The sequence below is a fragment of the Caloenas nicobarica genome, chromosome 2 (assembly GCF_036013445.1).
Source record: "Caloenas nicobarica isolate bCalNic1 chromosome 2, bCalNic1.hap1, whole genome shotgun sequence".
In the NCBI taxonomy this organism is placed as follows: domain Eukaryota; kingdom Metazoa; phylum Chordata; class Aves; order Columbiformes; family Columbidae; genus Caloenas; species Caloenas nicobarica.
The window spans coordinates 71,824,959-71,841,132 of record NC_088246.1 but is presented as its reverse complement, the minus strand read 5'-3'; the positions used below and the strand labels follow the sequence as shown (position 1 = coordinate 71,841,132).

The following is a 16,174-nucleotide window of genomic DNA, read 5'->3' as shown; positions in this document are numbered from 1 at the left end:
TCTGGGAAAGTTATCTTTTCAGCGAAAAAAGAAAGCAAAAAGTCAGCCCAAGACTCTAAATGCATAAAACATACCAAAATTTCACATTTATGGATTTACTGTAGCTTGAACTATTACCAGCTTCCAAAACAGAAAGTAGACGGCAGTATTTTTGGTGATGAGACGATGACGTCAAATGCACTTTCATTTTTTTTTCAGCATTAAGTCTGTTATGTACCAGCCAGCTAGTGCCATGGTGCACAAGCTGGAAATATCATCCAAAGATAATTGCTGGATGATGTGACAGCTGCAATTCAGGAATCTTCTTATTTTGGAGGAAGCGTTTGTTACTTTGTGATTCAGTCATTACTATAATCAAGTATTAAGTGAATGATTTCCTGTTTGGCTCCTAACAGAGGTCTGTGTTGAAGGGTTGATGCCAGTTCATGCTAATAACAAAAGCATTTTTAATTTCTGTGTGCTAAGTTGAGGTTTCCCGGATGTACAAAAGTAGAGATGGTTTCCAACAAGTATTTGAAATCTTAATAGCTTCTCTCTCAAAAAGGTGCTGAGCCAACTTTGGATTTAAATAGGTATTTCTTAGTTGCAAGCTATGGTTTGTAACATTTATTTTAAGTAGGTGTACATGTGGACACAGGTACACAACTATGTTTTGTTGTGATATTTTCCCCCCCTTTCTCTGTCCCAGGAAAACTGATTCCTTCACTTTCTAAAAGTTACACTGGAGAATCCAGTTTCCTGACATCTGCTAGACTTGTTTCTCTAAACTGCACTCAGTATTTTGCCATCTGGATGTGTTGTCTGATGAGGAGCAAATCCAAAAGCAGCAGCTTGCCTAGTTATTTATATCCTACGTGTAAACTGTGTTCTGGAGAGAATTCTCTTCAGCTGCAGAGGGTCACAGGAGTCATTATCTTATTCTAGCGATGCCCACCGTGTGGGTGCTTTGGGTTTTGCTTTGAGGAAGGTCTCTTGAACTATTGTGTAGCCCAACATTGCAAACAGACGTCTCTGCCGTTACAGATGACACGGCAGATCCCTACTGCAGTATCGTCTGTCTGCATACCGTCTTCTCAGGGTAAGGGAAGCACACTCCAGATATCTCACCCAGCTCTTCACTGGTTTGCTTTTAGCATAGTTTTTGTTTGTTCTACGTACAAAAATCTGAGACTGCAGGTTGGGTCGCTTAATAAAAAGCAACTGTTCTTTGGGATGTACAGCTGCTGCTAATGTTCCTACATATTTCTTTCAGATGGCATCACTCGTCTTGTCTGATTGCAAGGACTCGATGAGTAGAACCCCATTCGTACTCTTTCTTTGATGTTACAACTTCTGCATGTTGTAATGCAGAAGCCTGTACGAGAAGCCATGATTTCACCCGCTAGTGGTCCATCCGAAAACATGCATGGATCTCCTATCATCTGCCGACTGCTGGCACTTAGGACATAGCTTCATTGCAGTAAGAACTGTGGTGGTAATAACTATGCTCAATTTATCTTTAATCCAGCTACTTAGGGTGCTGGTAACAGTATGGATTTCAGCATGGGCTGTTCAAGCCTGCCAGGTTTCTTATTCAGATGAAAGCCTTCAACTAAGTCAGTACCGCCCCCTCATTACTGTTTTTGATGCCTAAATTATATATATTCAAAATGCCCAGGGTATGGGTTTCTCTGCTGCAATCACACTGTAATTGCAGAGCAGGTCTACTCTAAGACATGCCATGTTACCTTGTTGCAAATTTCTTTAATTAAGCTACAGAGCCTCATTTTTGCTTGAGTTGTGGAAAGCAATACCTGTTGGTGGCTCAGCTTTCCGGTTCTTGACCTAGTATTACCTAGGACTTAGTGAAAATGTTGTGCTGCAGTTCAGAGGGAAGAACAGGAGGAAAGTATTTTCTTGATTTTTTTCAATATTCTGGTCAGCTTTCTGAATTTCTCCCCAACCTGCTTTACAATACTTCTCAAGTGTGACAAGAAAAGCAATTATCTAGAAAGTGGATGAAAATGTGAGTCTTTCCAAAATACTATTGATAGACTATCACAGTTCATTGTCACAGTGGAGTTCTGTTTTGTTGTTTATTAGCTGGGCAGTTAAAGGTGATAACATTCTTCTTAAGGGTGTCTACAGTCTCGTTTTCTTTTCACTTCCATTTTCTTAGATCTTTTTCCAAACACACACACCGCCTTTGTTGTATTTCTTAAGATTTCTTGTTTTATCTCCTGTTTTCATGTATTCATCTTCTGCCAGGCTTTCTCTGCTAGGCCTGTGAAATCCATTATGTTGGGTTTCTTTGAATCTAGCTTGAAATTTAGTCCTTTCCCTATGAAGGCAACTTCTTTGGTTGATTTTTTTCAGTCCTTCTGTATGAAAAAAATCACAGTCCATCTGCTCTTGGATTAGATTTCTGATTTCTTTAGTTCAGTTCCTTCTGTTAATTATAGTAGAGTTGTTCAGATTTTATTTCTCTGCCTTGTGTTTGCTGAATTCTTGGTTGTATGCTGTATTTCTGAGTTGTGTTACCGTGTTATGATCTTCTTTGCTTAATGTGGTTTGCAGTATTATGATTAGATCCTGCAATTCTGTGTTTACAGATATAACTTTGCATCCATTTTGCTGCTGAGTCTGTCCTCTGGCAGATTACTTGTAGTAATGGTCAGTATGAATCTAGAGGGTTTTTTAAGGCTGATTTCAGCTTGTTCCCCGGTTTTGCCGCCTTTCACCATCAGTAAGGAAGTGGGAATTCAATTTTTTCTGTAGTTACCAGGTGTGGCAACTGTTACACCTCTGAAACTCTTCTGGTTAGTAAGTAGGGATTTTAGGTTTGATCCTGCATTCTCACAGGAATATTTATGTTTTTACTGTGTGATTTCAAAGGCTCGCCTGTCGCAAATGAAGATTTACCATTCTCCTGGTGCAGTACTTCTTACTGGAGATGGACCAGTGTCTTGAACTGATCTGAAGTTGAGTGGAAGCAAGATGCTCTAATATCGTCTTCTCTGTGTTTTAAGTAGACATTACCTGAAATATATCCAGCTGTACTTATACGATTGAAAACAAAACAAAATAATTAGGGTTTGGGGCTGTGCGTTTGTTTGTTTTATTTATTTTGGCCTCTTTTTCCTATTATTGTATGTGTCTTAATTATAGATTAACAAATTTTAAGTGTCTTTGCTACTTATCTAGCAGGTGATGAGCCAAGTTGTTTCAACTTGTCTGTACCTCACTTTTCCATGTCTATGATGGTAATAATGGTACTGGTTTGCTTCTAGAGTGTTTTGAGTTACTCCTTCAGTGTGGCATCAATGCAAGTTTTGCTCCTGTTTTATTAGGTTGTCTTATAGCACATGCCACAGAAGTTTTCTAAATTATTCACATATCGAAAGGGATTTTTATTTTGTCAACTACTGCAGCAGCATCTGATTTGGAGAGGTATCTGCGACATTTTTTTTTAAATCAAGCTTAACTTTTAATGGCCATACGTCCTTTCTCCACTGATGTTCACTTATTTTGTAATTTCATAGAACAGGAGTGCTAGGCTACAGCAAGAACAAGAAATGTCGTGGGCGGACATCACAAACGAAAAGGGGCTTCTAATCCTTTCTGGGTAGTTTTCTGTCTGAGTTAGATTTTGCAGCTGGTACTGTCACAGGAAAACACAGGCTGAGATTAGAGGGACACAAAACTTCTGTAAGGAACTTTAAATCTCAAAGATTCAGAAACGTGGGAAAATTTTTGCTTCCCTCAGGCTTCAGCTTATGAGTGTTTGAAGCCAAGCAAAATTCATATTTAGCACTGAGCAAAGCAAAACAGTTATTTCAACCAAGCTATGTTTTGGCGTTGGTCAAGCCCCAAGCTCACAGCAGCGATACTGGGTGTCATGCCACAGCTATTGAAACAATCACAAAATTAATGGAGCTTTGTGTGAGCTGACACATCTACATTTTCCTCTGCTCTGTCTGAGACTTCCATCTACAGCAGCATTTCTTTTCTTAAAACTACCCTCTGCAGTCGGTTTTGATTTCAGGAGTAGACTCAGCTCTAACGTTATGCGTCTTTATCTCAGCGACTCACCCTTGGCTTCCTTTATGGTTGGTAATGACCGGCAGGCATTTCCAAGGCGCAGTTCAGCGTTTTTTAGATGCTTACATTAGGCTGAGGTCAATCACGCCCAAGACTTGCTCTTAACGTGTAAGAAGGCCAACTCGGAGGCAGAAGCCCACACTGTAAAAATTCGTATCAGATGAATCCTGCTCTGTTTGATTATCAAGAAAGGCTACATAGTCTGAAGAATTTAAAGATGCTGTAACATGTTTTGTTACATAATTGATCACATCTGAAAATCTCTCCTTCCTTACAAGTCTAAAAGAAATATTGATGGTTGTTTATCTTAACACTGTGCTAAGCAATTGACTTTTAATTATTCGAATCTGAATTATTAGCAAAGCAAATATCTGCTTGTTGAATCCAAATAAAATTGATGCACCAGAAAGCTCCATTCCTATAACAAACTTTGCTCCCTAAAATCATCGTGAAAATTATAGTGGCCTTTGAAAGGAAGAATTCATGCAAAGCAACCCCCTATGCTTCTTAAGACGAAGGCCAAGGGCAACCTCATTAAAAAAGCGAGGTTAAGATTCAATGGGCTGGCACAGACTGGGCTTTAGTTTTGGTTGTCAGATGAAAAGAAAGGGCAGAACTTGTTTATTTAGTCCACCTCCTGGTTTAAGCAGCAACACGACAAGTTATGCAAAGGAGGATGGTTTATTCTCATATAGGTGCAGGTTGGAAGAGTTCATCTGAGATGGTGTTGATCTTGGAGGGGAGGCTGCACGGGACAGAAAGGTTACATGTCCTGACTACACAAACGCCTCTTTGCCTGGTTAATGGAGCAGCAGAAGCGCTTGGCACGGAGGCAGCGGCGAGCTTCACCTTCTCAGCTGGAGGAGCAGCCCACAATCGCTGCCATCACAGGGTGCAACGGCTTATTAAAGGAAAAAAGACAAAACCGTACTTTATTTCCAGAACAGAGGGGCAGGAAATCCTCCTGACCCTGCCAGGGCTTTGCTGACCTTAATGCGTCTGCCACAGAGAAAAGCTCTGCTTGAACAGCGGAGGGGTGCTGCTCCTGGGGGACGAATTCAAAAACATCAGCTCAGGAACATTAATAAAAAAAATATTTCCCGCTGTTTCCTCATCAGAGCTTAAAAGAAACAGCATACGGCAGAGCACACCGGCAAAATCTGCACGCCTATACTGTAAGACACACATATGCTCGTTTCTGTGAACTAGTAACTGAAAGTTTCTTGGGGAATGGATGAATTTGTTAAGAAAACCAGTTTCTGATGTAACTAGAACCCATAAAGAGGGCTTAATGCTTACTTCTAATCTTCTGGGAGATGGTACAAATGGACAAAATTAGGTTAATCAGCAAGGAAAATCAGCAGTGAAGTAATACATCTTTTGTTAAATATTAACTGTATTAAATTCTTCCCCATCACAGAATTTACAAGGTTCTCATGAATCAAGAATTAATTCTGAGGTTTTTATTTGTCTTCTGCTGTGAATGGATCTCTTCTCAGTGGAGAGTGAATTAATTTATTCTGTATCAGCTTTCTGCTTGAAAAGAAAATCCTTCCTAAAAGGACATGGAATCTTTGCCAGAGAAATCCAGACCGAGTGAAACATTCAATTGTTCAGACTGCTAGATCCTAATGAGTTCTGCATCTAAGCACTTGTGGTTTTTTTTTCTCCACCTGATCCAGCAGTAGCATAGCCGTTTATGCACTTAAATGTACAAGGCTTGTTTGGGAGGAAGATTTGTATTAAAGGAAGGCAGCATGTTCCATAGTTTCAGTATAACATCTGTTATTATCAGTCAGTGCTGCTCTTAGCCCAGCATGCCCTTCCTCTAAATATCTTATTAATTAAACTGGCTTAGCAGGAAAATAATTAATACGTTAAGTTCTGTACCTTCTTAGGAAGGATTTGGAGACTGAAAAAATTGTTTTAGTCTGAGCTTCAAACTGGAGGGTTGTTGGTGTTGTTTTGATTTCGTTTTGTTTTTTTCATTCTTGAGCAGAAGCAGATTACAACTGAAAGGGAGTATCTGAAAAACATGTGTCTTCCGAAAATATATTCTATCTTCAAAATTCTGCTAGATTGCAAAAATAGTGCGTCATTTTGGGAAGTCTTGGTCAATACTTACTTGAGTGTCTTGCCCAGCAATTGTTTTGGGAAAGGCACTCCTGCGCTTCTTCAAAATGTCATAGAATCGTAGAATAGTTCATAGAATCACAGAATAGTTTGGCTTGGAAGGGACCTTCAAAGGTCATCTAGTCCAGCCCCCTCTGCTAGCCCTCTATGGTAGTCGGTCCCCCAAAAGCCTTAACCCCAATCCAAAAAATGACCGTGTTTCTTGCCGCTGCTTTCATAATGTGATGGAACTTCCTAGCCCTGAAGGCAGTAGCAGTGCTGCCGCCTTCCGTAGCCAGCTGGTGCATAGGCGAGAGGGTGAGACGGTGAACCGGGGTGGGTGCCAAGTGAATTTGTATTTAAAATGTGGACCTCTTACTTAGCTATTTAAGGTGAAGTACAGAAATAGCAGTATTTGCCCGTGTCTTTGTTTTGTGAGCAGTGCTGCTGTCTGTATGCAGAAACTGCTGCTTTGCTGCTGTTTCACGCAGTTTGATTTCCCACTGAACAACAAGCTGGGACAGACTGGGTGCTGTTTCTGCTTACACCAACAGAAAATTACACTTTCCCAGACCTATTGGAAAAAGCACTGGGTACTCCCAAATTGCTCTTTAAGGTCAGTCAGTGTTTTAACAATTTCTTTGGTGGGAGAAAGCTCAGGAGTTTTTTGTGGCTTGTTCTGGCTTTTTCTGGAGGGGCTGAGGGCAGCTATTCTTACGGAGGATGGGAGAAAAGGTTTAAATACCATACCAGAACAAGGCCCCTTCAGTGCAGGGAAGAAGCAGGTTGGGGAGCGGTCTGCAACGTGACTCCGCAGTCTGATTGTTGGATATTTCTTTTCAAAAGCATGTTAGAGACTTAGAAATCAAAGTTGCATTGAAAGTCAGTGAGTTGCCTAAAGCCCTTCTTCAAACGGGGCTAAGGCACTCTGGAAAATGCTGTGGCTGTCACGTTAACAGCCTCAAAAATAAAACTGTCCGTGTGGCTGGCTAATGGGCATGGGGTCTTGTGCGTCAGCAAAGGGACTGGCTATTAATCCTGATTGATGCTGAAATTCAGAGGGTATGTTAAGGGGAGACCAGGATTTTTATAAGCTACAGACTGTACCTACTGACCTTCTTTGTCCTGAAGAATACATGTTCAAAACTGATTTTAAAAATGGGGAAACCTAAATTTATCCTGTGGAAAAGAATGAAGCAGAGCTGGCCTTGTTCATGCTAAGCTGTATGTGTCTGACAGCAAATAAGTTGCAATGAGTGCAGCGTGTCAGTATAAGCAGAGCTAATTCACCAAGTATACTGTGCCCCTGCGGGAAGAGCCGACGTGCAGCGGTGCCAGGAAAGGCTGCATGTTTTCAGGGATGGAGAGGGGGTTTCGGAGCCTCTTTTGCTTTAAATCTGCCTTGGGCAGACTGGAGACGCTGAGTCCCAGTTCATCCGTGTGTGTGCGTGTGCATCTGCGCCGGGTCTGATAGGGGAGCATATGGCAGAAGCCATTCGCCCTTGACGGTGCCTCTTTTTTGGCAGGCACAGGCTCGTTTCTCGCAGAGCGCGCGCAGTCGCAGCCACTCCTGCACATCACTTGCCCCTTGCTTGCTGGCTTTCAGCTCTTTGCCTGGATGCAAGTCCTTTGTGGTGTTTTAGTTAATTGGACATTGTTTTAATTACTGCTTAACTGAACAAACACGGAATTTCTGTCTGTCATCGTACCTCCCCCGTGACCACGGTCTGCAAGCAGGCAATACAGGACTCGGGCGGTTCAGACCTGGTGTAGATTGCAGTGGCTCTCATAGAGTTCCCATCATTTACACCTTTTTTGGGGAAAAAAACCTTCCAGGGAGGAGGAGGCTCCATTAAACAGCTCTCTTCTTCTTTTTTACTGTCCCAAACACCTTGTTTTGCTCTCGCTGGAGTCAGTGGGAAACAAGCCTTGGCTTTCAGGGCAGCAGAGATGCCAAGTCCTCTTCCATGGCCTGAGGACAGTCCGTGGCCACATCTTTCATTGGTGTGATCCTTCGCGTTGCCTCCTTTCTTACCTTTCCCTCTCTGGCTTTTGCACTAATTGCCTTTTTCTCCCTTTGCTGTCTCTAATTTCTCCACAGCAATGCTTTGGCCATGCGTCAAAATTAAGCGGTCGGAGTGCAGGCATGCCCTCAAATCTGTCAGTCTGTAGCCATCTCTGTCAATAACAGCTGCGCTACAGCAGCCGGCAGATTCTCTGGACTGCTAGAGGCCTTTATTCTGAGATGCTAATTTGCTACTGACTTGAAGAGGAGAAAAAGCATTTTTTAAATGCCTTACAAGGGATAGAGCCTTTTAAAACAATCATTTCCCTTCTTTTCTATTTATATTGACCCTTCTTCTTTGCTTGCAGCTTTGGAAAGAAAAATATCAATGAGGCAAAGCAGAGAGGAGCTTATAAAACGAGGAGTGCTGAAAGAAATTTTTGATAAAGGTAAGTGTTCTTTTCACAGCATTAAATGGACGTCCCATATAGTTTTATGGCCAGACAGTACATTATTGTAACATTAAGAGCTGGGAATACAGTCCTGAATTGCAGGACTGTGCAGAATAAGGTCTCCAAACATCTCTTTTTTATTTCACCGTGGGCTGGCCCTCCCCATTGGATGCGTGTAATAGTTACCTGGCAAATAAAACCAAAAGCTAATTGGAAATGTAAAGCAGTAGAAATATAAATCACAGGCGTGTGCAGGAATCACTTGCTGCAAAACAGTGAGGCATCCAGACAGCGGGAAGATGGAGTGGGTCCGTGCCTGCACGTGTTAGCAATGTCTGGTTGAGTCATTCCGGGATTAACTGTTGTGGAAAAGAGAAGCATTTAAAGGTTTTGGATACTGGCAAGCACAGAACAGTGCACATTCCCTTGAAACAACTCAGAAGACATAATAATTCCTTGTTCATGATAATTGATTTGTTGAGTTGGTAATGTATTCTTTATGCAAAATGTCATTGTTTTACAAACACCATTGTTTTACATTGGTAATGCAGCACATATTTGAAATCTATTACGTATGTGTGAATCTTTAACCACAGCTTTTGTTTGTTTTGCTGCTTCCCTTGTCAATAACTAAGGCAATTAATCCCGCAAATTATATGAAGACATGCCAAAGTTGCCTCTTAATTTCAATAGAACTTATGCATGTGCTTTAAAGCCTCATTAATTCGAAGTCTAGAAGTCTTTAACAATACAAGTACAGAAGTCTTTAACAATACAAGTACAAAACCTATCAGAAGTCAGTAGAAGCTATAAACTTTCACAGATATTAGAAATAGGGTCTACCTCATAAAATCTGGAGCATTTAAACCTGCTACCTACTTTTTTAGTGTAGCTCACTGAGAATTTAAAAATTTACTAACCAGAATGGTTTATTTTTTTAAGTGAAAAAAAAAAAAGATGAAACACATCACAAAACCAAAAAAAATATTTTGCTTGTCATTAAATTCTACAGTTGTTACCTGTTACATATTTTAGATGCTGCTAGTCCTTTAGATCTAATGCTGCCTGTGCTTTCAGTATGGCCTGCTGCGTTGGAAGCCACCCTAGATGCAACCTCAGGGTAAAAACAACACCTGTGAAAAGGTTTGCCCTCCTCACTGCTTTGGGGTGCGACTCAGATGGGGTGCGCAGGCATCCCCATGGTCCAGGCTGTCACACCAAGGGTGTCGCAGCCCAGGAGAGGCCAGGGCACAGCTCCCTGTTGGGTGCCCCAACCAGCTCAGGAGTCAACCTTCAGTCACAGCTTTGGCTGGGGTGTGCCCTCCTTCATCCCCGCCTCACATCCCACACGTAGCTTCTTTTTGACCTGTCTCTACCCATACCTAAAGACATCCCCAGGAAAAATCTTTCCTGCGCGGCCTGACCCTGCCTTCCACATTGCTACCGAAGTGTTGCAGCTTTCTCCATTTATCATATAATGCTCTAGCTTGTAATCTTCTGTGTCATCTTGTGAAGGAGGTGCTGTCTGGAGGTCCCTATCTGGAAAAAAAATCCTCTTTATAGTCATTTTTCATCTTTTAACATCAGAAAAAGCTGGTACAAAACACATGCTTCTTCATCCTATTTCTAGTGCAAAAAGCAGAGACACCAGACTCTTTCATGGCCAGGTGATGCTAGAAAGGAAACTACAATGCAAAACAGCTAGACTTCTCATCCAGTATCCTACGTTATTTCCTGCTGGTTGCAAACAGAGGAAGCTGAGAAATGGTACCCTTCCTTGAAAGAAAGAGGTAGAGCAGAGAAGAAAGTGGTAATAACACAAGTATAGTAGCAATGATCAAGTAGCTTTGATGATACAAGGATATGAATAAAGCAATATTTGTAGAGCAAAAGCCATATTTCCTTCAGTGGTGTAAAAATCTAAGAGTAGTTCTAATAAAGGATATTATATTTTACTGCAAACCTTAAGTAGAAGTAACATTTTCCTTGTAATTCCTGTTAGGTGATCTCTAATCCTTCAAGACAATACAGCAGACTTTAGCACTTCATAGCAGAAAGCTCTATTTGACGATGGTAGCACCTTCCTTGCCATGAGGCATCTTGCACAGGCAGTAGGTGTAGCCGTAATGTTAAATCTTTGTCTCCCTTTCCTGAGACGTGGACAGAGCAGACAGAAACAGCCCTTGAGCCACTAATTTTGGCTTTTTCTTGCTTAAAAAAAATCCATACAGATCAAAGGAAACTGAATATGGATAGACTGACCCAAGACCAAAAATTCTGGAGCTTGCAGTGTGCTTAGTATTGTTTCTATCATGTCTTTGGTGTTGAAGAAAAACAGAATTAGCTAGTTTGCCTGCCATTTAAAATGACATTCTGACCTGTTTGCTTCAGGATTTGCTGGCTTGTCAGAGGAGTTCATGTCACCCAGCAGGTGAAAGTTATCGGAGCACAGTAAGTCACAGTGTTCACACATGGGAGAGTCGCTGCACTCTGGCTGCTGTATTTGGGAAACAAGAAATGCTTTTAGCACTTCAGCGACCCCCACACTTAAACTAGGCAAGTGAGACCACTCCAGACTGAACTGCAGAGAGCTCTTTTCTTGGCAAGGGCCAGATTCATGACCAAATAAGTCTCTGTCATCTTCCATTTCCAGGGTTCAGTAACTTGGGTCTGCTGTAGGCAAAGGCTGTAATTTTTTCAAATATTGTGTACTTTTGGAAAAATAGTAAATTAAAGAAGTATCTGATGAGGCACCTGCTGTTCTGATAGTTTGCGGGCAGGCAGTGCCAAGAGGTTAAAAAAACAGCTTCCACCTGCAACTGAGAACTTACCACAGCATTTAGAAGAATTCACATTTTCGCTACACCATTGCGCCTACACATAGATAAATGACTTTGATTTTCACATGAAGATGTAACCATCCCAAAAGCATCTTTCTCTAGAACTGCCCACTGTTCCATGGTGCCAGTCAAAGAATTAAATCTACTTGTAGGATTTTGATACCTCTTCTTTTATCTGAACATAGATGAGATTGCCTGTATTGAGAAATTTCTAAATATGAGTGTGTACTGACTGCTTGCTTCAGAGATGATGGTACAATGGTTCAGCAAGGAAGCATAAGCAGTCTTCATCTTTTATACTTTTGTATTTTTATACTCTCTATCTAATAAAAAATATGGATTTAGACCCAAATTTCAGGTAACCTAAATCCTGACAGGATTTGGAAGTGTTACACTTACATGCTAAGGCAGGTTTTCTGGCAGTATGTGAGCATAAATAAGTTCGAAGAAGTGGCTTTGGTGATGCAGCAAGGAGGGAGGCACAGCAGACAGCGCACAACCAGTTGTGCTGCAGTGAAATCATATGTTGAAAGGTTTTGAACCCCTCCGGAAGCAGGGCATACATCTATATGTCAACCTGTCTCAAATTCCATGGGATCCCACAAAATCAGAGGTCTGCTTGGAGACTGAAGCCAAGGAGGATCCCAGCCACTGTGCTACAGTAGCCACCAAGGCTGGGAAACAGCCCTAGGGACAGGTCTTGACCACATAAAGGAACACTCAGTTTTCCATCCCCTAGCCCATAGGGGCCATGGCAGAGAAGAACAGAAGTTTTTGTCTGCCCTTCCTAGCCTTTGCCATGGAGAATGCTTGTCTGGGCAGTCTTACTTGAGAGCAGGCAAGTGGTGAAGGAGACAACCCAAAGTGGAGAAAGCCCCAGGATTTTGAACTCTCGCCATTTTTACTTCCTTAGCCGTTTGTCTGTGGAAGAAGTGCATGAGCGTGGCACTTTTCAGACATGCAAGAGGTTCCCTAGTCCAAGGCGTTCAGAGTGAAAAGGCACGGTGAGAAGGTAGGCAGAGCTATGATGTAAAGAAACAACAAAGGGACCGGTCTGCACCAGTCAGCGTGATGCACTGGGGGTTGCTTCACACCAGGCAATTTTTTTGAAAGTACTGGCAGGTGGAAATGGCAGGTGAGTTCAGGAGTACAAACCATGCTTAGAGGCCACATGTTTTGAACACGTCATCTACGCATTTCTGGGCCTTCACCCCATGCTGTAATCTTCATGTGCTAAGGTGAATCAAAGTGTCAGGGCAGAGTCCTCTGCATCAGAGAGTGTCCTCTGGGGTCCTGTTTCTTCAGTGACTTCAGGCGTGTGGAGCCTCCCGAGTAACAGAAGAGCAGCCTTCATGTGCTCCTGTTGCTGCAGAGGCCAGGCTGCTCCCTCTGGCCCTTGTCCAGATGCACACTCAGACGACATTATCAAAGTTCACGCATTTAGGGGAAGTCATTCTCCACTAAGTAGCAGCAGGCTCTGTGAAAACACAGCAAAGGATTTAGCAAGTGAGAGAACAAAAGATTGCATACGTTATCACTATGCAAAATTAACTTTAAACTCAGAGCCGGTTCCTGAAGACTAATCGGTTCATCCATGTATATGTAATAATTGCATTACCAGAATTCCTTTCATTTGTATGTCAGCTAACCAGAATAGCTTTTAGTACTTTCAAAATAATAAGTAATTTGCCTTTTATATCTGGTTGTCAAGCGTGCCTCTCTCATCCAGGATTAATTCACACTAAGAGATTCTTCACTCTACAAATTATTTTATCTGCATCTTTGATCTGTTTGCTGTACTTGAGCAGCTCCCCATGTAGCTCTCCTTTAAGTGAGATCAGATTTAGGGTGTGTATTTCAGTCATGATTCTGTGTCATGTCTGATGGTTTCAGTCAAATCCAAGGACAAGTTTTAAATTCTAAATGAAAACTGGATATATTCAGAGGGAATATTAAAAGAGGTTATGCTGGCAGTACAGAAAGCTTGTTATTATGACAAAAAGTAAAAGCCAAAATTTTATCTCACATTTTACCTTTTCCCAATTGTAAACCTGCAATGGATCACTTGAATGCTATCTTCTTAAATCGTGCTGAATATACCTTGAGAAGTGCAGGGTGCACTTAAGACAGTAAGATTTCAAGGTGCTCAGCATGTTATGATAGGCATCCAGCTTCATTAAAAATGTGCAGACATCCCTCCAAAAACTAAATGTTACTGGTTTTGTCATGCATACATTTTGTCTGCTTACACTTATGGTCAAATTTAGTCCTGCACTGAATTAATGAATATTGCTGGACACAATCACTGCCTGTCATTCAAGAAACAGTTGCTCTGCATAAGAAATGGTTCTGCTCTTTCATGAAACCAGGTAACTGGGACAACAGCAGCCCCTATCCCAAACACGTGTAAAGGCGTGTGTTTAAAAAAGAGAACCAGAGCAAACACAGAATACATAGCATTTCCAGCCAAACAGCTAAGTCGAAAAACATTCAGCTTAAGTACTGGCTGAACTGTTGTTTGATTTTTGCTGCCTAGGGAAATAAATGGGTTTGTATTGAATGACCACAGCGGTTAGAAGGCTGTGCTGCGAGCAACTGGCCAAAACCTTCAGTTTTGATTAATGTTGCCACCTTTTAGCCAGCTCACTTGATTGCTCTGAAAGCCATGGGTCGAGTTTCAGTCTAGTATGATGTAGCTGTGAACTGTAATAGCTCTCTAGGTCTTCAAAAAGCCTCCAACCAAAACAAGAAAGTCAAGACCTTGGTATTTCTAATAATTCCAAAATAAGCAGGAGACCATCTTCACTTGCTGTACCAAAGCTTTAAAAGGCAGAAACACAATTCTGAATACCTATCAGCTAACGTACTTTCAGACTTGTTAATTGCTGTGTTTTAGCGCCTAAATGAGACATTTTCTTCTCTTTTCAGTATTGTTTTCCAAAGCATTTTGCATATCTTAGCCCTGTGAGGGGAAAATGTGCACTCACTTGAATGATGTACATCTCTACTCAGTACATTGAGCAGTAATATGGCTTATCAGAGGTGCCCAAAAATCAAGGACCAGATCCTGAAATCCTGCATTTGACTTAAAAAATAATTTAAAAGCATAGTAAAATTAGGCTCCATTTATGTGCCTGCTGATTTTTAGCCTTACAGGTCACATTCCGGTTATATTTCCAGGCTTCCACTCATAACCATAGGGGCTGAACACTTTCATTTATAAAACTGTAATTGAGGTATCCATGTAGTCATTGCCTCCAGGTACCAGAGGGCTGTGCATAACAAGTTCTGAGATAAAAATCATGTGGGTTGACACCATAGAGAATGATCTGATCCTTCGCTTCTGTTCTTTATTATTTCTAAAGTGAAGTCGCGTTTGATAAGAAAGAAACTACCAGCTGCTGTTACAGAAATTTTGCTCATATAGAGGAGATATTATTAATAACTTTAAAAACGAGTTTTCTAAATGGAATCTGCTATATCCCAATATCAAGACCTGACAGCAGGTGACTATAAAAATTATTCTCTCCCTTACTTAAAGTCTTGATGCTGGGAGCTGTAATGTTTTTATTTGTGTGTAAAATAGAGACATAGTTCTGTGATTATGCCTGTCTCCCTTATAGCAGAAAAATTGGTATAAGGGAAGTGAATAATTATTGTTATTATTATTAAGATATTATAAATTATATGCTGTGTATATTAGTATTCTTTAAGAAAGCTCCATAGCTTCAGTTCCAGCCCATTCTCATTCTTGACTTCCCAGCTTCAACAGAGACAAAGGGAAAACAAATTCTGTGGCCCTGGGTGGAGGATGGTCAGGATCCATCCCGCTTAGACCATGGATCATAATGACTATCCTAGGGTAAGCAAAGGATCAACAAAAATATTTGAGAGAACCTTTCCAAATCTTAATAACCCCTTAAGGCAAGTGGAATGCTGTCAGACTCCTGCGAAACTGTTGTGGACAGAACTTCACAGTCAGACATCTCAAAAAATTTCTCTGCACAAGTCGTATTTTTGAGATACAAACCATATTGTTTTGATCCTTATCCCTGTGTCTTCTGTATACATGTAAGATCTCAGTTCAGATTCTTCCTTTGCAAGCAAGCTAATGGAGATAGCAGATTTCATTTAAAATTCTTTGTGCATCATATTTATGTGTCTTCTGTTGCCCTTCTGCTTTCTTCCAACTATGGACAGATGGGGAACTTTCCATACCAAATGAAGAAGGAGCTTTGGAGAATGGGCAGCCTCTGGGCTCCGGGCAAGTGCTGAGCTCCAGCCAGGTATCCCTGCCAGCCCTAGCAGAACTGGAGTCAGTTCCAGCATCTGTGGAACCCTGCTCATACGAGGTGCTCCCAACCACAGAGATCATGGATGGGACAGGTAACATCTGGTTTCCATTATGACGTAGATACTCCAAGCTGTTTGAAACAAGTTTTTTGGCTTCTAACATTTAGTGTCTGTCCCTGAGATATCCTTGTTGAAGATCAATGGAGAAGATCATGGAGAAAGAGGTGACAGCTTACAGATTGTCACTGGATGCTCCATGAGAAATTTCGACTGACTTGGCGTAGAAGTAACATGTACTTCTACACAAGTAACCTGCATTTTGTCAACATTTAAGAGTAGATTTTTATCTCTCTGGCTACATCTCAGCTGTGCCAATGAAGTCTAGAGCAGAG

General features: G+C 41.4%; 1 protein-coding gene across 1 annotated transcript in view; it reads left to right on the top strand.

Annotated features, from left to right (window-relative positions):
* The window catches only part of PHACTR1 (phosphatase and actin regulator 1), a 308,817-nt gene that overhangs the window by 227,692 nt on the left and 64,951 nt on the right, over positions 1-16,174 (top strand). The window contains exons 6-7 of the mRNA XM_065629081.1: positions 8,566-8,646; positions 15,690-15,875. Coding sequence (XP_065485153.1) covers positions 8,566-8,646; positions 15,690-15,875 — 267 coding nt within the window. The remainder of the gene's footprint in view (positions 1-8,565; positions 8,647-15,689; positions 15,876-16,174) is intronic.